The following is a 25,910-nucleotide window of genomic DNA, read 5'->3' on the forward strand; positions in this document are numbered from 1 at the left end:
TGGCATCTGAACTTACTTTGACATTTGTCACAATATGAGAGGGGGGGCCTTCGAGAATTAAAAAACAATTATTTTTTTGCAATGCCCTATTATACACCTACCCCCGCGTTCTATAATAAATTAGCAAGAAGTCGCCATTGAACAAATGTTAATTAAACTAAATACAGGCCATATTCGATTATCCGTAACTCGATTATCCGTAGAAAATGATTCGATTATCCGTAGTCCGAAGAAATTGTTTCAATTTTCCGCATATTATGATTTATAAAAGTTCATTACACGTCTATTATTGCAATTGATACCAACTACAGTTTCTGAAAGAATAAATATTTTCTAAAAAATTATGAAATATTCATAGAAATACAGAAGTTTTACTTAATTAGCATATAGTTTTGAATTTGATGCGATGACTTACATATTTTCGTACACCAATCGACTACAATTGATACTAGCTACAATTTTTGGAAAACCAGAATTTTATGTTCTCACAAAATATTCACAAAAATACGTGGAAATACAGATATTTCGCATTTTTAACAAAAAACTTTTTTCTATCCTAATATTTAAATACAAAAATCGATGGAAATTGATATCAGCTACATTTCCTGGAAGCACAAAATTTTAAACTCTTGAAAATTACAATAATTTGGGAAAATAAAGTAATTTCATTTAATCAACAAATATTTAAATTCAATTCGGTGTGCTATAAAATTTGATGCACCTAATCGGTTGGCTACAATCTACATTTTCCTGTAGATGCCTCTGTAATTTTTAGAATGAATACAATGACTGATTTTGTGAGCCCCGTTGTGTATTTAGGACTGACGAAATCTGAACATATTGATTTCAGATTGTTTTGCACTATCTAAGGTATGAAATAAAACCCTAAAATACTCTTCGGAATCAGTCTATTATCGCATCAGTTTGAAAAAAGATTGAAACTTTTTAGATACTTTAAGAACATCGGCATTTTGAATTATTAACACACTTACACAAAGGCTTTCGCTTAATCCATCGTGTAACATAGGGGAATTCAATCAGAAGACGTTGTCTTAAATGTGGTTGACAAAATCGGATCAAAAAGCTGACAAACTCTGTTGTAGAAAAAATCGGAAGCGGACAAACACAGGGACGAGTAAAATAGGATCTTCACTGTAGTCAGTACTGTACAACGCTCTGAATAGAACAGCGCTAATAATTCTTCACGAAGTAGATGCACTGAACAGCCTTTAAGCGACTCGGTAGATTGCCGAACAATGGCCAAATGAAGATCCTGGATGATGTTTCCACCAAGCAAACAAGAGAAAAAAGTTTGCTGTGCGACGATGTAGAACAAACTGAATCATTTAACGCGTTTGAACAAGCATATTTATAGCTAAAATATCAAAGAACCAAAATTCAGCTAGTTTCTGATTGGCTCGCTAAACAATATCTCTAGAGCGCATGAGGACGATGATGATACTGCCGCTGATTGAACAACGCACGCTTCTTGGTGTCGTGCGCATAAAAAGTTGGGCATTTTTGATATTCGCAACGTGTGCAAAATTCATCCCCATGGACCAACGTTGGGCGACGCCCAGCAGACCGTTCAGCAGGCGTCCATTACTGTATTTGTGTTTAATGCTTTTGAAACAAATTCTTGGGCTTCTTAGTGGAATCTAGCATGTTGCTTCTCTTAGAGGATTCCCAAAGTTTTGTTGTTGTATACAAACCAGTGGTGCTTAATTTCAAATTCAGTTGTTATTTCTGTCTGAATGAACCGAAACATAAGTATATTAATCCAAATTAATCGAACACAATACTTTAAGGTTGCACAGAGAATGGGCCAAAAACGAAAAAGCAGTTTTTTCCACACCGTTTGTTAGATCTTCATAAAAATCAATTAGCTTATGTAGAATGTTGTTACAGTACTGCTGATTAATTTTTATGAAGATCTAACACATGGTGTGGAAAAAACTGCTTTTTTCGTTTTCGTTTTTTGCCCCTTCTCTGTTCAACCTTAACATAAAATAAGTTGACTAAATAACTTATTACATGTCTTAGTTTCACTTTGTAGAATGTAAAGTGATCGATATTCGTCCATAAGTCAAACATTAATGCATGTACCTTAGATACTGTTTTTCAACATATAACAAATATATTTCATGAAGAAAAAATTATTTTTTGATTCGATTATCCGAAGTGAAATTTTTCTGCTCCCTACGGATAATCGAATCTGGCCTGTAATTATAATATTTTTTGGTTTCAGCTCATCGATTTCGTGGTTGGCGAGCCGTTGTATATAGGTGCATGGTGTTCTAAGAATATAATAGACATTTCCACAATTATATTTAACATATCCATCCATGGAGTCATTGTTTGAAGAAATGAGAATGACAAAATTACACCATTAGGTGGATTAAAACAGAATTTTTGTTGTAGTCAGTGGTGATAAGAAAATCTCTTTTCATTTGGAATGGTAGTAATTGATTCTGTTCTTATAACCATCTAAATGGAATATAAAAAGTGACCCACAACAAAATGTAAGCTACTTATATCAACACTTTCTCTACAAAAACAATGCCTTGGAATTGCTTCTCATCGAAGGCTGACGTTTTTGTTGTAGCTGAAGGATCGCTTACTGCCAACAGTCAGCGCCCCAACAATGGAACTCAGGTTGAAAACAACCAAATGACTGGCAGAAAGTAAAAAAAACTACAAGGTAGCTAGAGCAGAATTGATGGTGGAAATAAAACGCAGATTCCATAATAGGCAGGGCGGTTCCCGTTCTCTTCTTTATACATATAACCGACAGTTGTAACCGTTTTTCCTACCATTAACAAAATTAATATTAAAGTACATGCTAAGTGGTTTCCATTAATCAATTGCACCTTATAGTTAGACATTACATTTAAATGGATTTTTGTCGAACACATTAGTTCTGGACGCACATTGCAGCGTAAACATCCGTATAGAATCCTACAGTTCTCGACAAACTGTCAAAATCCACTTTGAATGGAAATTACGGACAAACCGTTACACGCCAATCACAGATGTTGGTAGTAAACGAAAGAGAAAAGTTTTCTCTTTCATAAACTGTTGTGAACTGTGTTCGACTAGTAACGGTTTGTCTGGAATTTCCATTCAAAGTGGATTTTGACAGTTGGCTTTTAGGCCGTCATCATATGTTTGTCGAGAGTTGTGCCTTTCTCAATCAAGAACACTAGGATTCCACGGTTGGTTGTGTTCATTATAAACTTTTAAATCTATATTACATTGTAATTAGACGTGACAACTCCAGGCAATAACAAAAATCAGTATTCGAGTTCTAAAATGATGCATAAAAAGAAAGGTTAAATCAAAAACTCGAACCATCAGAACCAGCAATCGGCGATTAGTTGGGTTGTCATGGTCTGCTGGTGGAGAAACAAAGGTATGGTTCGCACCACGTGTGGGAACTACTAGGAAGCATTCATTGTACCCGAATGATCCAAATCCCTAAAATCAATTTTTTCTGCTATTTAGCCCATGCTTATATGGTCGGTGTTAAGTCAGACCGGACTAAGTGACTATTTCGTGATTTCGAGAAAAACGTTTTTAAAGTTCGAATCGCTGCATCCTTTACTTTGTAATTTGAAATTAATTTTCGCCAAAATTCTTGATTATTGCTACATATTTCGAATCTGGCAAAAGTCGAATGTAGCTGGAGAAATTCTTTATCCAGTTCTATCATTATCTCATTTTTGATGTTTTGCGACTTTTTCTGGTCTGACTTAACACCGACCATATGTGGAAATATTTTTTATAGAAAATAAGTAAGCATTTTTGTGTCAAACTGAAATATTCCAAAGCTGGGTTCCCAAATATAACCAGGTACAAAAATCTGTGATGAAGCAGGATATTTCAAAGCAATTCAAAATGGTAAAGTAATGCAATCGAAGTACAATCACGAGAAGGCTTATGATCGCTAACTTCCACAAAAACGTTCGTTAGCTCGTCCACCCACCCGAAGCAACTTCCATCGGTCTCGATTTTACAAGAAACCGATCAATGCTCCGCCAGATGTATCTTTAATTGGCAGCCAAGCAGCCCCCGATGGGATAACCGCCCGAACAGTACGGGTTTAATTAGTAATTAAATGTGCTTCAGCAAAAAGAAAAAGGTGCGGGTAATGCATGAAGTTAATGAATCGCCCACCAGCAATCCAATCAGGACCACGGCGGCGTGGCGTACAATCAGTCAGGTCAGGCGAACGTTCATCACGAGTGTGTATTTGAAAGTCCCGGGAAAATGGGGTTGCGGTTTGCCAATTTTCAACATTGATTGATTGCTGCCACCGCCGCACAACCTCAGCCAGTATCGTAGGAAATCGGGTTTTCTCTATGCCCTACCGTTGCGTTGGTTGATTTGGTGAAGTGGAACGGCAACGTGAACAAGAAGAAAAAAAACCTATTGAAAGTTGTGGTGAGTGAATGGCTACAATGGGAAAGGACCAGAGCCGTCTTAAGACCACTCGGGGCCCCTGGGCACAACTGCGTTGAGGGGCCCCTATAATTGAACAGGCATATACTGCCATCTATGCCACCTTGAAATATATATTATATTTTTCAAATTTAAGCCAAATCATTCAACCATGTGAAAGTATTAAAAATACTGTAGGTATCAACATATATCGAGAAAAAATTTAGATTTCCATCACTATAGATGGCCTTGTAAATGTCCAGGTACCGTCGAAAAACAGAAAATGATTTTGATAGATCTTAAAAAGATATAGCATTTCTGAACAATCTTACCGAAAGTGACAATGAGCATTACATACTATATGCGGTTATGGGAGTTCGAACTCAAGTGAGCTGCGTACAGTGTAATGGACTTACCAGCTGCGCTATTCCCACCCCATATGGTGTAATCTGATCTTCATTGTTGTAAGCCGTTGTTGGGGGCTGAAGAGTGCCTCCGTCATTAAACGTCCATTTTACAATGTCGACGATTCATTCAATCATTGTCATGAGCCAATAAAATTCAACTTGTTGAAAGATGACGACTACGTGATTTACAAAAGTTACATTGATTCGTACAAAGTTGTTCTCAATTGGAAAAAGTCAATTCCCAATTTAAAAAAGCCACACTTTTTTCAATCATAATTAAACTACATTTACAGATGATAATATTGAATATTGCAGTCATTGAAATCAATCGACATTATGTCGAAGCGCGCGATTCGAAGTTCATTCTTTTTAGATATTCATATTTTTCGCTACAGGATTCTTTGAAATAGTGTCTCTTCCTACACAAATTACCGGTGAGGTAGATTTTTGTTATATATTTTAACAGAAGTTTTGTACTTTCTTTTATAGCGAACGGTTCGGAGAAACGAATATAGCAAACAACTACGTATTTTCATATTCAACAAATTAGTATCTCAAACACGGCGCCGGTAGTTAAGTGGCAATTCTAGGGTTTTGATGGTAGAGTCGCCTCTCTGATGTCGGTGATAAGCACTCAGTGCAGAAAGAGACAGAAAGAAAAAATAACAATAATTAGCCTTTTCAACTTTCGAAATTACTCGAACCTATTAATATGAACAACACAATTCATTTCAACAATTCACTGACACAACTATTAGCAGTTCATTAATAATCGCCCACAAACAGAAATGCAACCATCTACCAACGAAGCTCATCAAATACGAAAAGCAAATGCTATATTACTTTGACTGCAAAATTATACAAAATGTAAACCCAAACATAATTGAACAAAAATTTGTTACAAAAAAATTCATTTCAATACCAGTAATGTAAAACACTCGAAATAGGTCACAACGAATGCACGTGACCGTGAGGCACAAATTTTCGACTACTGATTCCTGATTCTGACGACCTAAAATATTTTTGATAAGGCGGGGTGTCGTACAAAAATAACATAATTGATTCTGTACCAGACTAGGACAGCATAGTGGAAAATGCCTAATCTGGCCGCGAAAGTATCGTGAAATCTCAAGAAGTCCAGGAGGAGAATTAAACTGAATTCCTAGTTTTAAGATAGTCGCAAAAAAAAATTAAACAGATTACTGTAACTCACTGTTGTATATAGTATTGAATGTCTAGTTTTAAGATAGCTGTAAAAATTTTCCTCTTTTATAAAAAAATATTTCAACATTGTAACCTCCTAGTTTTAAGATATTCAAAATGTAAAAACAACTTGGCACCGCCAAGTTAACGCATTTGTGCCTATCAAATAAACCAACTGAAAAAAATAAAAAGTCCAGGAGTCATTTTTAGAAGTTCTCATGAAGATTTGTCCATTCACAATCCCTGTGATGAAGAAATTAAAATTTTCCACATGCGCGGATCGCTTGCCAAACAAGGACTGTGTAACGAATTTCGACATCTTCTTCTTCCACTTTCTGTACGGCTTCCTTGTGCAAATTTTGCCACCTTGTTGCCACTCCTGGTGCCTTTCGAACTTTATATACCGTAAACCGGGGTGACTTTGATCATCGTGGTGACTTTGATCACTCGAAACTTTTCTCGTAGATTGCTTATTTGGCCAGAATAGTATACCGAATCCTTGAAATTTGAAATGAGTTTTGCTCTAAAACTTATAAAATACTGATTTGTTATATTTTTTGAGTATATTGTTCGGTTTTTGGGTACAAAAACCACAAAAAACCGAAATTTCACTTTACCTTATTTTACGAAGCTTCGTATAGTGTCTATTTATTATTAAACAAATAAAGCTTAGATTTTAACAAGAGTAATAAATTCTAGGTGAGTTTTCATTTTTCTTTAGAGTGGGGTGCGCCAAATTTATTTCTAATAATTCGATTATTTTGAAAACAATTTTTTGTAAAACTAATTGGAAATAATTTCAGATTATCTCCAACTAAAATTCGCAATATTTTTGTATATTAAATACTCCATAGCGTTAAAATAGAAGGGACTTTTTGTATATTGATAAACTACTGAAATAAAACAAGTGGAGCAGTTGAAAATGTTTCAAGATTCTTTTATTCTAGTTGGGCTCAAATTTTACGAATTTTGGTCACTCGAATTTTACAGTAGAGTGGAATACTTTGTACAATGCCAATTAACATCTATTTTTAATATTTAATAATTGAATATCTTTTCAGAATTAGTCTAAACAAACATTTGAATGAAATATTGACATCAAGAATTTAATGTGGGTGAACATGAAGGTTATCAAAGTCACTCCGGAATACGAAAGCGGACTTGAAATTGAAATCATTTTTGGACAAATAATTATCAGCGAACAATTTGAGGTAAAACCATCAAATCTTCTTCACCATACATCAGTACATGGTTTAAAAATGTTAAACTTGAAATGTTAAACTTGAGAAGATGTGTGGTGTTGAAAAATATGTAATGATCACTTCGAAAAATGATCAATATCACCCCGGTTTACGGTACGTATTGTAGAAAACATTTCATTGGAGCGAGTAAAGGCGCTATAATCTATCCCAGGAGCTTAGGACCAAAGGAGTGACATTAACCTTTTTAGCCAAATCACTCCCAACGATTTACCAAATCCCCATCAAATTGAAACGATCGGTACGGTTGTCCACCCAAGTAGCAATTGCAACTTGTTGGAGGTTTTAAATGTTGCACAACTGCTACACAATATTTTTTATTGTTGGATATATTTGAAAATAATTTCCACGGGTTTTTAAACTGATTGTGCAACTATGTAAGTAAAGAGCTGGCCAATAGTGTTAAGTATGCAAACACCAATAACAGTTGTGAAACTAATCAGAAACTTTGCTAACTTGCACAAACAGTCTAACAAGTTGCAAATGCCTCTTTGTTTGCCATTCCACCCTAAAACAGAACTGTCCAACTACCGAGTGCTCGACAAATGGCACAGCTATTGTTTCCATTGTTTTGCTGCAATTAGGAACATGTTGCACAACATACAAACAAAGTGCGCTTTTTCCATAACATAGTTGTTACCAAAAGAGTTACAAATACTATACAGTAACAAAGCGTGCTACTTGGGCACATTTCTTCCTTATTCAAGGTTCAAAATGATTCGTTGATTGAATTTTTCATTAAATGAATAATTTGATTGCCGTATAATTTTGAATCATCTTCATTCTGTACGCTGCACAGTTGGCCATATGTGCCACAAACATTAATACTGACAAGAAAAATTGTACGTGAAAGTCTGCAATTTTCCAAGATTCCCACATGTAATGGCTGTGTATGTGCATAATAGACTAAACCAGCATTGTAGAAGATAATTCAAAAATGTTTTTGCTCAACATGATTTGAAACTTGAATCAAAATGTTGGATTGACATTTGAATTGGTCCAATACCATCCTGATAATGTGGTGCCTCGTTCCCTATCGCTACCATCACTCCGGTTGATTGTCTGATGCTCTCTAAAATCACATTGGATAAGGTGCAATGTGTGAATTCGAGCAACTGATCCATTGTTTCCCCGCAAGCTAAAGAGTTATACACAATTAAGTGCTACTATTTTTTGGAACTATGATTCTATATTCATCCTAAGTTGGGGGCCCCGAAAAGTCCGGGGCCCCTGGCCCTGGCCCAGTGTGCCCATGCGTAAAGACGGTACTGGAAAGGACGGCTCGGGTAGAATGAAAGCTTCGCCAACCGCAATGGAGGGTAGGTAAAGGCAAAAAAAACTTTGAAATGCTGCCAATCGTAAGTCAAACCAACTGAGGCGATTGTTCGACTTTCGTGGATCGTCTGGTTAAAAGTATTGTTAATATTTCAGTAACTTTGAAACCAATCATAAAACGCGGTGAAGTAAGAAATTTTGTGTTTGGATGTATTTAGATTCAGTTTGGTTTTTTAGCAATTTTGTCTATCAGCCACTTTATAATTTACGTCTTGAGTTAATTTTTTTTATTGGGATTAGGCGCGGAAATCGTTTCACTTAAAAACACTAGACAAAACAAAAAAGTGATTGTCTTTCAAGTTGCCGACAAAGCAATGCTTCAGCTTACGATCGGAAATGGATCTAGTTCTTTGCAAAGTTTTCCTAATGTGCTTCCCCAAAGCCGTACATGGCAATCCTGAACTACACGGTAGGTTTCGTGCAAAGTTCCAGGAAAGTTGAATTGTTTGCGAGCGACTGCTACTGCAGCATATGCTTGCCAGTCAAGGCAACAAAAGCTCAGGCGATTTCCATGCAAAGTTTCTGATTCGTTTTTATTCTTCACAACTTTCTTATTGTTTTTTTCTTCACTTTCATTTCTACAGTAGAATGTCGGGAGAAATATCTGCACTTGAGTGACTGCAACGATGTACTTAGAACAAGTTGCCTTCGCACAGGTAACCACTCTTGTTACTTCAAAGGTATTATTCCCAGCACTCCTTCAGCACCACAGTTCCATTCAATTTAAATGAACAAAATATTTTATGTCAAATTTTTCACTTTGAAACTTTCAAAACTCAGAAGCACATAACCTTCCCCCTTTGAATTTATGTTAGACATTAGCTAATTGTGACATGCGTTAGAATAGGCTACATTTATGTAGTTGCAGAATATTTAATGGTACTCCAAATCCGACAGAAGTCGATCGGCTCCATAATTGATTCTGATTTAGCCGCAGTAAGATTCAATCAATATAACTAATGTATGTAAATATGAAATTTAGAAAAAAAAATTTGGTATAAGTATAATCATCCCATAGAGTTTGTTAGCACAATGAGGAACTGTAATATCGCAATGGTTTAATTTTTATGTCCATTACCACAATCATCTAGATACGCTGTGTCCTCTATTTATTTTATTTAATTTTTTGTTTGCTTAATATCCGATCTACGCAACTTCTCCACGAAGTACATCCGAAATTACTAAAATATACACGAACCAATTTCGAAAAAAAAGTGTTACTACGTACAGTATCGCACCAAATCAAAATAGGAGATTTTCGGAATGGGGTTCACCAGTAAATGATACAAATCGATGTCTGTCGCCATTTCAAAACCCAAGATGGTGGCTACCGAAATATGAGTATATTCCGAATAGGATTGACGAACAGATGCCGAAATTAATTGGATGTCGCCATATGAAAATGCAAGATGACGACACCATTTCGAAAGCCAAGATGTCGGTTTCCTCTTTCGATAAAACAGTGAAAACTTCCTATCAACATGGAAATCATTTGAAAGGGGATTGTCAGTATAAGACAGAAACCGCAATGCAATGCACTATACTTCATGTTATACAGGCGTTTAACTGTACGGTTTAAATTTAAATAAACAACATCTATTCGTATTGGCTCTTCATTTTTATTCCCATTGATATTTTTAAGGATATTTAATTAGCTAGAGATTACTGGAAAGGGAAAGTTATGAAAATTTAGAGCATCAGTACTCAAGTGAGAGCAAGGATGTGGAGTATACAGATCGGAAAACTAGAAGTGGCAAGATCATTAGAACAGGCTTAATGTCTTACGGGCTTAACTTTTGTCTTCTTCTGATGAGGGTTGAGCTTAGACAGCATAACAACGAATCACCCAAGTTCACCAGTATGTCTCTTGGCAAAGACAGACTTGTCCCTCTATACCGTGAGAGCCTTTGTCAAGAGACATGCTGGTGAACTTGAGTGATTCGTAAGTGTGCTGCCTAAGCTAGACCCTCATCAGCAGAAGACAAAAGTTAAACCCGTAAGGTATTAAGCCTGTTCTAATGATCCTGCCAATTTCTAGATTTCCGATCTGTATACTTCACATCCTTGTTTTCATTTGAGTACTAGGGCTCCAAATTTTCATAACTTACCCTACCCAGTGATCTCATGCTAATTGAATGTCGTTAAAATATAAAAAAGAAAATGTGACTACACAGTTAAAATAGAAAGAAAAACAATATTGATTTGATACATTTTTTTAATTTGATTTATTGATATTATTTTATTCATTTAATTCAAACAATTAATTTATTTTATTTAAAATATACAGTTAATTTAAATCATTTAATTTAATGTATTGATAAAAGTCTTTCAATTAATTTTTTTTATTGATTTTTTTCAATAAATTTATTTAGTTCATTTAATCGATTTAATTGATTAAATTAGTTTAATTTATTTGATAAGAGCCATCCATATACTACATGGACAGTTTAGGGGAGAGTAGGGATCACGAGAAAGGCCACGCTTGTCTATGGGGAGGGGGGTAGGTTTTATTGGAAATGAAACGTGGACTTTTTCTAATATTTTTGACTTCAACCCTTTGCGACGCGATTTTTTTTTCGATTATAGAGGTTTTATGGTCATTCGCCTCTTCGGGTTAGGAAAATCTCTTATGAAAAATTTCTAACCCTATGTGCGGGCTCGGGACCCGAACTCAGGTGCGCTGCGTACAAGGCAATCGATTTACCAATACGTTACGCCCACCCCAAATTTTATACTGTTATTTTTAGCTTTATATAGGTTTTCGGGGTCGCTGATTTTGATTCTGTGGTCGAAAATGTAAAATTCAAAATGGCGACTGAGCTTAACCAAATTTCATTTTTTTAATATTAGCCTGAAACATCTTACAAAGAGGTTTTCGGGGTCTCTGATTACGATTCCGACATCAGAATCATAATCTGCGTCGTCATAAATTCATGTAAATCAAGTTTTATGCTCATTGTAACAAAATTCGTAGATTTCGAAAAAAAAAAATGGCTGCCATTATGTAGCCGACATTTTGAATTTACAAATTCTGTTGTCTGAATCGTAATCAGCGACCTCAAAAACCAAATAAACTATTTTTTGGTAGTTGAGCAGTTATCCCTATCTGTCAGAATATTTTATCGACCAACGTTTTTTTCGAAAAAAACAACCTACGAAAAATTCTGCAAAAAATCTATTATTTAGTTCAATGTATGAGATACTTGCAAAATAATTTTCAGATCTCCAGGACTTTTGGTTGAGACACAGCCGAATTTATTGTAAAAACGTTTTTAATCCACCTAACAGTGTGATGAGACATTTCTTATAACTCTTATCACTTTCTTCTGATATTATATCGATTGAGAATATTTAGAACTTTACGTTTCGCGATGTTTTTGATAACACATGCAGAGAACTAAAAACTGAAATTGTAGCTCTGAATATCTCGCTACCTCTAAAGTGCATGCGTGCATTGTTCAAACTTTACTTCGATATCGACTTTTTTTTAAAAGGGCCTTCCCAGTAGTATCTTTGGTTTGAATTATTATCGCTCATCCTAAAACTCTCGAAACCCGTTAAAGAATATCATCATCACTGGAATATTCGTTTCCACGAAACTTTTCGATAACCTTCCGCCACTTGTGTTAGTGAACTGGGTATTCGCTGCTCTGAAAATCTAACGAAATCGTCTTAGGGCACCAGCGGGTCTCATTCCGAGGCATTAGCGCGATTTTCGGCGGGTTAAATCTATAAAGAATTATAAAAACTAACTTCTATTACATAACTTCCAGCTCAGCAATTCGAGAAATCGTACTCACCGCAAGTCATGAAAAATAAACTGCGTTGTGAAGCGACGGTCACTACCTCGTTTACTAAAGCTATTAATAATTCTCAAATACTTTTTAATTTTTACAACCTTATTAGGGAAAGTTGTTTAATAAGCTTTTGTAATATTATGTAGGAAAAAAGGTTGAAAATTTCTCTATTATCTCAATCCGCAACATATAAGCCCTTAAGTATACCAATTAATTTAGGAAGCCCTTTTAACATAAACTATCGCATGAATTGGAATAGGTTCACCAAAATGTTGGAAGAAGTCGATAAAATAACCCCTTGAAAACTACCAAAAAATTCGTGTAGTTCGATGCAATTGAAAAAAAAAAATCTTCAGAAAATGGGATGTACCTATTAATGTGGGACACAGTGAATAATAAATATAGTAAAGACCCGTTTTTATCAGCCTTATGGTGTGTTTTAAGCTGACATTGACTACATCGGGCAATTTTCTTTTTCTTTATAATAAACTGAAGCTGTTAAAATATTCTTCCCTTAGCTTGATCTAGTCTGATAGCTATTTCTGATTATATAATATAAACTTCTCCTAAAGGGGCCTTCTAGCGCAAAAAAAAAAATATTTTTGCATATTTGCCTTAAAGATGCAAGAAAAAAAATATGCTCAAGAAATGGTTTACTCAAATTCAGCCTTGTTCGTCTGTTAGAGCCCATCAAACATATTTTCATATGAGACTGACAAAATCGGGGGCCAATCAAATGGGGTTTTCACTGTATTGTAATAAATAGGCAGTATTCGAAGAAATTTCTTGTGAACGAGTGTAGAACGACTTTGTTTCTACTTACTTAGGGTCAACGGAGTAGCTAGAAATTCGGTTTGGTGGGGGTTTGGTGAAAATCGAACTTAATTTCCAAATGGCATAATTCCGAAACCGTCATATTTGAAGTTTTAAAATTATGGAGAATTAATTTTTCAAAAAATAGTAACAGAGTTCGATTTTAGCGAATTTATTGAGACTATCATTTAAAGCAACTTTATTTGCAGGAATGAATACTACGTGTAGGGAGTATACCGAGTTTTAAAATGATATTTACGAAATGTTCCTTAATCTATTTTTTATCTTAAACAACTTTTTATTGCGAGCTTCACAAATTCAAGCTTTGGATAAAAGCTTGAATTTTTGATTTATTTTTTATAAATAGTAGAAGATCATAAACAGTAAAATCATAATAATTTAATTTAAAGGTACAAATAGCCTAAAATAACCTTGATACCCTGAACACACGGAGCCTTCATGTCTTCAACAAAGTGGTTTGTAATAGCGCTCCCCAAAATTTTGCTAAAGATATTAAGTCTCGAACTAGATTTGTTTGAAGAGTAAATTCTCCATGAATACTTCTTAGAGGATATAACGCCAAAGTTATTTTATCAGGTGATGTACTGTTTAACGTTCGTAAAATTCATCGAGGATACTGAACCTCCGGAATTGGAGGTTGTGAAATGATGTAATCTTAACCTTAAATTACTGTTTGCGAACATCTATTTTACCTATTCATATAATTGGTAACACAACAAAAATTAAAAGGTCATCAAAAGTGGTCAAGACCTGCTAGAGCCAAACGAAAAACGCCATTTTTCATAAGTTTTACTCTTCTTTCGGAAAGTGTTACCCTCGTTATTAATCATATTACGTTTTCATCTCAACTCTACGCATTCCCAAAATAAAGACTTGTTCAGCAAATGTTAAATACTGTGCAATTGCAATCGGTGAGCAGTTCTATGTTTCATGTTTCTGTGTTTCCAACTTCGCTTTCCATCCATTCAAATAAAATAGGAAATCTGAGGATTATGATTGATTTTAGAACTCTGGAATGAGTGTCTATTGGAATGTGTTCAGGCAGGTATTTGATATTGATGTTATTAGACAACTGTTAGATTAAGACCAATAGATGATTTACAGGTCAGGATCCCATTACCACAAATTTTCAAAAGTCCTCATGGTTTAAAACGACAGGTTATCAGTGTACTGATTTGATAAATATTATTGTAATATTGAATGAAGTCAGTCAGCATCATGAATGTCTTCTTGACTGTCGAGCTTCTATTATCAGGAGTTTTTTCGGCTAATCAGTCATAAATTAGACAGCGAAAACAACAATATTGCTTTTACTTCCAACGTTTCAATGGATTTATTCCACCTTTATCAAGGATTCTAAAAATGTATAGCTCTTGGTAGTTACTGAAGTACATAAATAATTTTACTTACAAAAACTTTGTGTTTTCTTGTAAAGTGTAATGTTGTGGTAAAACATGAACTGTCCTAATGTATACGCGTCATCTGATAGCTATTTTGGTCAAGAATTGAAAAAAAAATTATATTCTGTGTTTAATTTGCTAAGATATATCTACTCACTGCTATTGTTCGCATATTCATGCACCTACTGTATTTTTCGAAATTTTTCTGCGTTTGAAACGATTCTGTTTCGCGGGTAAAGAAACGAGGGAAAAAGCGCTATATTCGATCTGGTAACTGTACTGAACTTGACGGTTGTTGAGTGTTTGCTATAATCGTGCGTATGGTAGTATCGGTAGTGTAAGTGTTGTCAGTTTTATAGTTTCTATTATGTAGTGTTTGTAGAATTCCTGCATATATACAACTAAGTCCGTCGGTATCTGTGCGTTTGTTTACAGTTTTTTGCTGGTTGATGATATGACACATTTCCAATATAGGAAGAGCTGTCGTTCGGTTATGTTGATCGAGTATCTTCACCTTGTTTACATCGAAGTTATGATGATGTGTAATGCTGTGTTCGAGGAGAGCTGTTTTTTGTTTTAGTTCGACTATCTGGATGTCTTCACTGGTGTGTCCTGCTTCCCTGAGTAAGTTAAGCTTTTTTATGTTTGAGCGGTGTGCAGCTATCCTTGTTTTAAGCATGTTAGAAGTCATGCCCACATATGATGATGGGCAGTTTTGGCATGGTATGCTGTATATCACATTGCTCAAATTATCCTGCGGTATGCTATCTTTGACCTTGCTGAAAAGATTTGCTACTGTTTTGATGTTGCGAAAAGCTAGTGAGACATCCGGGTAGTCTCTTTTTAGGGTTTTTGCTATTTTATGCGTCAATTCCATATCTCGACATGGTACTAGTACGCACGGAAAACCAAGAGATACGTACTGAGTGGTATTCCAAACCCATAGCAAGTGGACGTTTTCTTAACTTCCACTCATACCATTCATACCAGCAAAAAATCAACGTGGCAAAAAACTTTATCAGCAGAGTGGAAAAACTATCTACCAATCTCAACAGACCGGAGCAAATCCAAATCATGGACAAATATTTAAAACAAAACGACTACCCAAAGTCGCTGCGAAACAGATTGATTAACAATAACAAAACACGCGCAATACCTACCACACAACTTTCCAATCCTGATGAAAACCTGAAACATACTTACCGGTCACTTCCAAACATACCGTCATTGACGCATAAAATAGCAAAAACCCTAAAAAGAGACTACCCGGATGTCTCACTAGCTTTTCGCAACATCAAAACAGTAGCAAATCTTTTCAGCAAGGTCAAAGATAGCATACCGCAGGATAATTTGAGCAATGTGATATACAGCATACCATGCCAAAACTGCCCATCATCATATGTGGGCATGACTTCTAACATGCTTAAAACAAGGATAGCTGCACACCGCTCAAACATAAAAAAGCTTAACTTACTCAGGGAAGCAGGACACACCAGTGAAGACATCCAGATAGTCGAACTAAAACAAAAAACAGCTCTCCTCGAACACAGCATTACACATCATCATAACTTCGATGTAAACAAGGTGAAGATACTCGATCAACATAACCGAACGACAGCTCTTCCTATATTGGAAATGTGTCATATCATCAACCAGCAAAAAACTGTAAACAAACGCACAGATACCGACGGACTTAGTTGTATATATGCAGGAATTCTACAAACACTACATAATAGAAACTATAAAACTGACAACACTTACACTACCGATACTACCATACGCACGATTATAGCAAACACTCAACAACCGTCAAGTTCAGTACAGTTACCAGATCGAATATAGCGCTTTTTCCCTCGTTTCTTTACCCGCGAAACAGAATCGTTTCAAACGCAGAAAAATTTCGAAAAATACAGTAGGTGCATGAATATGCGAACAATAGCAGTGAGTAGATATATCTTAGCAAATTAAACACAGAATATAATTTTTTTTTTCAATTCTTGACCAAAATAGCTATCAGATGACGCGTATACATTAGGACAGTTCATGTTTTACCACAACATTACACTTTACAAGAAAACACAAAGTTTTTGTAAGTAAAATTATTTATGTACTTCAGTAACTACCAAGAGCTATACATTTTTAGAATCCTTGATAAAGGTGGAATAAATCCATTGAAACGTTGGAAGTAAAAGCAATATTGTTGTTTTCGCTGTCTAATTTATGACTGATTAGCCGAAAAAACTCCTGATAATGTCAGTCAGCATCAATGAACTATTCTCATCAATCCAATTATTTTTTTTGGGTGCGGGACAATGGGTGAGGTTGGATCCTGAAGCCTTTTCTTGGCTACGCCGTTGCTCGGAGTTATTTATATAGGTTTTCATTTTCTAAGATATGTTTCAGATCAATCAGATGTTTGTAACATAGAAAAATTGCAGTCATCAGGTTCGCGCAAATGAAATTTTTTGCATCGATAAGTGATCAAGTTCCATGTAGATAACTTGGAATTGTTCGGTGGTTATTTCTAGCGATTGTAGATAGAAAAAGGAAATACGAAATTCGTTTTATCGAAATAATATTTGGATAATTTAAATGCTTTACTACTATATTGAGCAATAAATAGGCAACAAAGGGTAATCCACAAACAACAAGCTATAACTTTTAAAGTATTCAAAACAGATATTTGATGTCTTCAGTAAAGTTATTCGCAAAAGTAAGAGCTACACATTTGCTGAAGACATCATTTCAATACAATCACTTTCAAGAAAATTTATGAAAATATCTCACTCGTAGGTGGATTAAGCAAAAAAATAATACCAAAAGAAAGGACATATTACATCCATCAAGTTCTTCGAAGATATTATTGACCTAAAATTAGCCGTTTTGGCGTTAAAAATAGATTGCCTGTTTTTGATCTTATTTGTGGAAGAGAATGTCGAAATTCGCACAAAATCTTCTGATTTGGCAAGCGATTTGTAGATGCGCAGAAACGGTTCAACTATTTTTTTATCTTGCGTCCTGCGAGTATCACCAGTTCCAAGATATCATACTAACACAATTTTTTGATATATTCTATTTAAATGAAACTAATTTACAGACTGGCCTAGATCTGGCAAATCAGAGCCCCAGCTAGGAAGGATTTTTAGTGATTAATAGGATCAAAATATAAATTTAATCAACTAAATGAAACTGCCCACAATTTAATTTATTTTAAAAAAATTGTCCACAAATCGAATGAAAATCACTTAACATTGATTACAAATATCTTCAACTTTACCGTCAAGTCGCCAGTCGTCGTGCATGCTCCATTCACCGTGCAGTTTCAAAACCACGAAATTTACGGAACTAGCTCACTGAAACCAGAAATCCTCTCATCTCATCGTTTTATTGAAATATCAATCAAAATTTTAAATGCACGGTAAATGGATCCCTTCATGCACGGTTAATGGTGACATATAACGTGCACTGATGACAGGTTCCAAACAAATGTCCTGAACTCCTTGTTCTCGTTTTGTTACTAATAGTTTTATATTATTTCTAAATTTTAACGTATTTATATAGCTAATTTTACGGTGGTTATAAGAGCGGTTATCATTTATGCTTGTGCTTGTGCTTGTACGACCACCCCTGGCTGCTACTCTGTTATCGATCTGGACTAGCTGAAGTTGCATAGGGAATAATTAAGATAATTATGCTTGGGACTAACGAAACAAACATCTTTCAATGTGCAACTCCTGGTAATCCTAAAGTGTTTATTGATTAATACCGGTGCCGGCCAGGCCCGAACGTAGATCGCGGAAGGAAGGGGACGGAATGTTAGTCCGATACTTGTTTTTGCCGGAGGCCGTATATACTACTGCGTACTCCACAAATATCACGGGAAGAGGATATTTGTTAGTAAGTATAGATGTTGGATTCTACTTCTTCTTTACCGACGCCAGAGAGGTGGCTCCAACTATCTGGACTAGAATCGATCCATCAACTCATGGACCGGGACCAACGGCTTTACTTCCCTTCCGAAGGAAGATTGTGACAAAAGATTTTATCACCTCAGAAAAATCTCAACGACCTCGGTTGTGATTGAAACCCAGGTCAACTGGAATGAGTGGCGGTCACGCTTAACACTCAACCACCGGCGCCGTCACTGGGAGAGCGGTTAGCATTTTGATAAAAAAAAACACACGGCTTGAAGTCACGTCAAATCCGCCTAAACGCACGGTGACTGGGAACTTGTCGGTACGTAAAATTTGTTGAATGTATTATTGATTGACACCACCAAACAAGCTCAATAATTTCAGTATCTCTTCATTCCACGGAAGGAATATTACCTGAACAACAGCCAAAATTTGGCAAATGTTTGTTTTTCAGGTAATCGTAATGGTGTTGGAGACTATGGATGTGCAAAGATATAATGTGTATAATGATATTATCGCATTATGTTTTTACCTGCAAGGTCAGATAGTAGGAAATGGGTCTTAGATTCTTACCACAAAAACACCATTAATTATATGGTGAACCACTTCCTAGATGTGTCCTTTATAATGAATTCCATTTCTTCCAAATGTGTCAGGAATCTTTTAATAGCCACGGTGCAAGTAAGTGGTACCATATCTTGTAGCCGAACATTGATTTTCTCATTGCCCATATATATGAGGATCAACCGCGTGTTACAAGTTGTTATGCAAAATGACTGGTTTCGCCTGGGCTAATTTGTTAAATGGCGTCAGCACTGAGTGCCTGACATGGTAGAACTCGATAAAGGCGTAAGCATAACCTCCATATCCACCTTCAGCAAATATTTTGCATCACGAATGTTCGATCTTATGCGAAAAGACCGGAAGACAATAGCTTCCGTATTTGGCTGGAGCACCACTTCTTGCTTCCGCGACTCAATCATCCGACAGATCCCTACAGCAAGATTTAAAGTAACAGTTTCTTTTGTTCTTCCGACGAGTCACATAATATGAAAAGAACTGTTTTATCACACTCAGCTTACTGAGTAGATATCATGACTGCTGTCTTTGGTGGTTCGAAATAGCAATCTTCATCACAATTCTCGCACTAATTTGTTGAAATCAAACACAAATTACAATTTTTTTAAGAATCACCGAAAAACATGTTGTTTTCTAAATTTATTTTTGAAAAATTGCAAGGGAGGGGGGGCTTTAGCCCCTAGTCCCCCCTCTGACTACGTACCTGAATAAGTAATTTACAAATTCACATATTTTTTATGCTGGTTGTATTCCTTACATCCCTAAGAGTACCAATTACTCTATTCTTTTAAATTTCGTTGCATTATTTTCTGTTTCCTCCGATAAAACCTTTGCGTAGGTACTGAAGCCCGCATGATAGTGTTGCCTAATGGGAAGGTATCTTCGACAAGAAACAGTTTCTCTGGCTCAATTGAGGTCGTTTTGAATATTTATCCGCATGCAAAATAAGGCCAATTTCGATATAAATTATATTCATCTAATACAACAGACCCCTAGAAGGTTTATCTCCGGACCGAATATAACCCATTTAACATCATCGATATATCGCATAAACTAACTAAACAACACTCGACCGTGTACGAAGAAGTATCTTGTCTACGTACCCGCCTGGAAAGTAGAAATTGATGGTGTAGTCACCGACAGGGGCCTTAATTGCGAAATATGGGGTTGGCTCCTTCCAGAACCTCTTGCTTCAGTCAGTGAAAGCTCTGGTTTGCAAGCAAATGCGTTCAGCATAAATCGAGTAGTGTATGAACTTATTTTCAATCAGTCTCATGTCATGTGGCTTTCGCCGGATCTACTCTTCCAAACATTGTTCTTTTGAACGGGGCTCGCCTACCTGTTCACCTTTTTGTGCCACAGGGCATGCCGTCATTGCGAATAATTGGACTATACAGGTACCCAATGTAGAAACATACAAACCACGACTAGTTTCTGCGCTCCCTTGTTTACTAAAGAGCGAGAGTCTGACAATCACATTGAGAGAACATGTTCTAAGGTGCCTATAAATTAAAAAAAAAATCTTTTCCTCTCCTAAGCTGCCTCGTAAAGGCCTGTGAGTGTCCTTTGATGGGTGCTAATACCGAAGTAAGTGGCTCCTCGTCTCGGAAATATTAGAAACTTATAGGCATTTCTTCAAGAGACATCAAAAACCCCAAGTGTCCCTATATCTCATTCCCCTGATTTTCCTAGGTTTAACACGAAGTATTTGGTTAACTTCCGACGTAGATCTTCTACAATTTCCTCGGTACCAAATATTGAAGTTGTCGGTTCTCAAGTCCGAATCAAAGGCAGCCATTGTTCCCCTATACATCGCACCTCAGCTGGTTCAAGACGACTGCAACTCCCACGGTATCTTTTCAGGTTGATAACCGATCTATCTTACTGTATGATATTCGCGACAATTTCAATATGATCATGACTACTCCACCAAGCGCTCAGAATTGCACGTGAAAAGGTCCTATCAGGACTTTTTGAATATCAGATCACCCAATTTATATACGCAACGTTAGAAACATAAATGAAAAACTTAATGAATGCTGAAAACGCGGTTATTGACACCGGTTTGTCGAAGGATTAACGAGAGAAATAAAGTTTCATCTGGTGGCTGTATTCTATTAAACCGTTGATCGGAATATGCGGAACCAAGAATCCTTTTTCGGCGGCAACAGCTTTCCATATAGAGCTACACTCAAACTAGTTCGCATATCACTGTAGCGTTCGTTAGATGATGACAGCTATGCATCGGTTCTATGCTAATTATTATGACAGTAGTGGTGAGGGTGATCATAAAAGAGGCTGTGTTGCATACATTTTCCCCACAAAACTGATGGTTTTATATTTACCCATCAACGACCATGTCCACATTGTTAGAGTTCCAAGGATGCTCTCCATTCGATGGGAGTTGGGAGTTTCTTAGTTCTTTATCTGATAAATCACATCAGATTACCTTAATTTGAATTCTTTTGCATTACTCCATTCCGGGTAATGCGAAAGTGGACACTTAGATTAGAATGAGAATGAGAAAAGACGTTGGATGAGCATCTCCGGTGTCGTGGAGTCGTTGGGAGCGGTCTCTGCGCTTATGATGACGATTATCGCAACATTAAACATGTTGTTTGGTCGCGCGCCTAGTGCCCTAGAGCCAGATCTCCGTTAAACGAATCCCTTCGGCCTCGTTCCAGTCCGAGATGTGCTAGCTATCCTGGATCTCCCTATATGTCTCTCATATACAGATTTTTAATCACGATAATTAGCCTCTCTTCACTTTCCTGATAAGGTCTCTTCTACTCTGATGTCGAAATCAATTCCTCTTGCATATATCTTTTGCCTTCCTTATAATAAGCCTAACAGTGTAATTCCTTGTTTCAATTATTAATCAAATAATAGTTCGTGCTAAAAATAACAAATTGTATATCTATTTTTTGAAAATATCTCTAACTGCATCCTTTAGTCTGAATAAAAATGTACTAATATTTATTCTACATATCAATCTGAATTCCTTGTTTTAAGATATAGATGTGTCAAAATATAAAAACTAAGTTTAAATTTTAAACAAATCTTAATTATTATACCATTTTTACAAGAAATTTAAATTGTAAGCCAAAAGACATTCGCATCTCAATAACAAAATTAAATTATTGTGCATCAAGAATTTCAGATACATCCATTTTGTGCGCAAGACAAATATGCGGTTAATTTCAGGTTTTAGTTTATTCCAAACTTTCGAGTGGATATTTCCCCTATCGGTTATTTTCGAGTGGGTAATACTACCCATACTACCCACGCTATCCGCCGGCCCTGACTGCTAAGATATAGCGATTTGAAAATAACGTACCGATTTTTTCGAGGTACGGTTGGAGGAGTGTTAAATAAGCCCGAAAAATCAAAAGCTTCCTGGTGTAGAAATTTTGAGAAGGTTGATGATCGGACAGTGAATTTTTTGTTTATATTTCATGAAGACAAACATGGGATGCATCTTATTCATGGCATAAATAGTTTTATTACTGCTATTTTCATCATCAAATCTATGTCAGTCATCTTTCGTAAAAAGATGTTAGTGCATAATGATTTCACTAAACTGAATCCAATAGAGAATCATACAAAAGTATCACTTTTTTATAGCTATTACAGCCATTACGAGGTAGCAAAAAATTATATTTCATATCTCATCTTGAACATCCCAGCGCTCTGGCCTGTGGAAGAGACAGAAACCTCTTGTCTCCGCTTTACATCGCCAGTACTCACCCACAGCGCAGCAGCTGAACTGTTCACCGAATGGGGAGAGGTCGGTTTAAAGAAAAATCGGTACCCATAACTGCTGACAGTTTTCCATTCATTCAATCATTCATCCATCCTGCGCTGTACACTTCCCACTGTAGAAACAGGGACCAAGTGCGAGTGAAAACACATTTTGTTTTAGTGTTTAAATTCAGGATTTATAAATTTTTCTTCAGCATTTACTTCCCGGGACATCACTCGGGACAAGTCAGTTGCTTTGAACGTTCACATGTGTCGCGTGAAATGTTTGGATTTTTTTGTGTCTAACTAGTGCTAATTTGTGTACTTGTTTAGATGCATCGTCGAACTAGACACCCAGTTAATGCTAGTTACTGACGAGATGAAGTCATTAGACCAACACTGGACTCCAGCTACACCCCTGCACCGAGCTAATAACTAACTGTTCCCGTTTGCCGTCTTGCAAATTTCTTACGTCAATCGTCGCCTTCGAGTAGAGCTTAGCTCGGAACGACTGAACTCGGTCTGCAAGCACCAGTGGCGTTTTCAGTCATCTTTTTAACAACTTTAATGACTGAGAACGTTTTAATTAAACTCTAGCTTATCCGCACACTATCCCATTCCAGCAAGCTGCCACCGACCGACCGACCGACCGACCGACTGGTCCAAATGACTTCAGCGGCAGGGATTACGAAGAAAAAGGATGTCAAGCTCTGCTGGGAACATTAACCATCGCTGTTGCATCACAGCAGCCATCACAGCATCCCAAACCTAAAACGGAAGTGAACGTTTCACCGAGGAACAAACTGGCTGGCGATGGTGGGGTGCATATTGTCGCCTTTTCCCGATTACTCGTCGTATGGGGGGCGGGAAAATGTCTCAGCCACGTGCCCTCCCACTACCTACACTCCAGCAGCAATCGTGGTTTTGTAGATCCATAGCCGAGTGCATTCGAAAGATTCTTAGCGTTTTGCGTCCTCCTTCGGTCGATCTGTCGTTCACCGGTTCATCCAATGCACATGGTGAGGAAAGAGGGGGGGGGGGGTCCCACTATCCATCAGTCAGAAGCGAACAGAAACCGAATTCGAGTTTCTTTCTGACTGTCTTTTCATGAAGGATGCTGCTGATGCCGTCTTATCTTTTTCCTCTACCAAAGCTCTTTAAAATGGATTTCCATTCATTATTCATAACAGTTCGCGTTGGCTTAATGGGGGTGCTGCGCTTGTTCCGAAGTTCGACTACTATGAAGTTGGAATAAAGTTCGCTGTTCGAGAATTAATTACTGTATATACCTACCTGAGACGAATAAGTTTTTCATCCGGTATTGATTTGGAAAATTTCCAATAAATAATTTGCGAAATAGTCGTTTATGTACTATATTACTGCTATGTTGTCTTTATATATAACAATAACGCAGCTAAAAGTACTCATTTGAGTGCCAAGAAAATAATGGCTCCTGTAGGCCCACCCCTGAGTCGATTCCTAGTCCTACCAGGAGTATTTGCTCCAAATTTAAATATAGATTAGGTGAATATACCTGTGGACTGACGCATAACAGTTAAATCAAAGAATTATTTCACAAAATGACCCGTCATTCATGAACACAAAACACAGCGTTAGGAAACACTTGACAGCACCACAATAACTTCTTTTAATGAACACTCTTAAATATTACCATTGTCATTTTATAAAAAAAACTTCAATTTAACTGAGCATCGTTTCTGCATTATTTGCACGGTTTTGAACAATACATGATTCAAGTAAAGTTAGAAAGAAATTCAATTTAAAAAAATCATATCTCTCTCAACGGTTTTTAATTTCGTTTTATGTTCGTACTAGTACAAACTTAATGCATACTTTTATGTTCGAACCAGAACACACAAGCTTCAGTCATATGCTTTTATCGACTATTTCCGAGAAGGCGTACGTGGCTCATAACCGTGCCGCCACCTTCCGTTTGTGTAACGTGCAGCAGCAGGACACTTTTTCCCTTTAGACTTTTTACTTTATTTTACTGATGCCTGCCGGCAGATTCAGTTTTGAAATAAAGCCTTCTTCGGAATGACTCTAAGCAATAAATGTTTTTTTTACGACTCGAGTTAAAATTTGCCTACGGCTCAAAAGGTTGCCTTTTCAAATAAAGTCAAATTTTCGCCCGAAGACCGTAGGCCAATAAAGATCACTGCCTTGTTCCAACTATTTCAACTATTTCAAACACCTGCCAGTTGATTCATCTGAAAGGCTCTTTTGGACACTTCCTCGAAAGCTACCATGCCGGAAATCCGAGGACGTGCGGCTGCCGCCAACGATGACACAAAGCTTACCCTTCTAAATTAATTACCACATTTCCTTTGGAAAACAACTGTGTGTTATCGTTCAAAACAGATAAACATTTGAATGGGAAATCGGGTCCGCTTTGAAGGATTTCTCGCAGGGCCTGGGCCGGTGCTGATGCACAACTGATAACGTCCGACCGGGGCTCGAAGATGTATGTATTAAAAAATCCCATTTGGGGAGCATCATTAGGAAAATGAATTTTCCTCTCACTATCTCTGGCGTAGGGGGAGTGATTCTGACGTAGGTTGTTTTACGGTTTGAAAAGTTTGCATTAAATTGTTTGTTTTCCAGCTTAGATACTTAGGCTTTGAAGGATAGGAATTAGTCAAAAGTTTCCTCGATGTGAATTGAGTTTCTTTGTTGTGCGCATCAATTAAAATGTAAAGTGAAAAGTCGAATGAAATGATTGATGTTCGTTCTACACGAGATGACAGGCATGCCTGTAATGTATACACTTTCGGTCTGGCGTAAGAAAATAGTACAATTTATCAAGCTTAATATTATATTTGTACCACTGGCGGTTCCAGGGACGGGGGCCTTACTCCCTTTATTAAGTCAAAAGCAATTTTATTATGAGCGTTGGCATTTCGCTTTAGTGCTGTACCCGTGACTTCCTGGATAATATTTAAGAATTAAAGTGTCCGTGCCATCAAGTTTGCCAGTAACG

General features: G+C 36.6%; 2 protein-coding genes across 2 annotated transcripts in view; one reads left to right on the forward strand and one right to left on the reverse strand.

The window, feature by feature from the left end:
* LOC131692132 (5-hydroxytryptamine receptor-like) overlaps positions 1 to 25,910 on the reverse strand; it is a 589,846-nt gene that overhangs the window by 33,253 nt on the left and 530,683 nt on the right. The window lies entirely within an intron of this gene.
* On the forward strand, positions 15,557 to 16,870 carry LOC131692133 (uncharacterized). Its single transcript, XM_058979005.1, has 2 exons — positions 15,557 to 16,616; positions 16,686 to 16,870. Exon 1 carries the CDS (start codon positions 15,561 to 15,563, stop codon positions 16,515 to 16,517), a length of 957 nt encoding a protein of 318 aa, XP_058834988.1. The 5' UTR covers positions 15,557 to 15,560; the 3' UTR covers positions 16,518 to 16,616; positions 16,686 to 16,870.

The sequence above is a fragment of the Topomyia yanbarensis genome, chromosome 3 (assembly GCF_030247195.1).
Source record: "Topomyia yanbarensis strain Yona2022 chromosome 3, ASM3024719v1, whole genome shotgun sequence".
Taxonomy (NCBI): domain Eukaryota; kingdom Metazoa; phylum Arthropoda; class Insecta; order Diptera; family Culicidae; genus Topomyia; species Topomyia yanbarensis.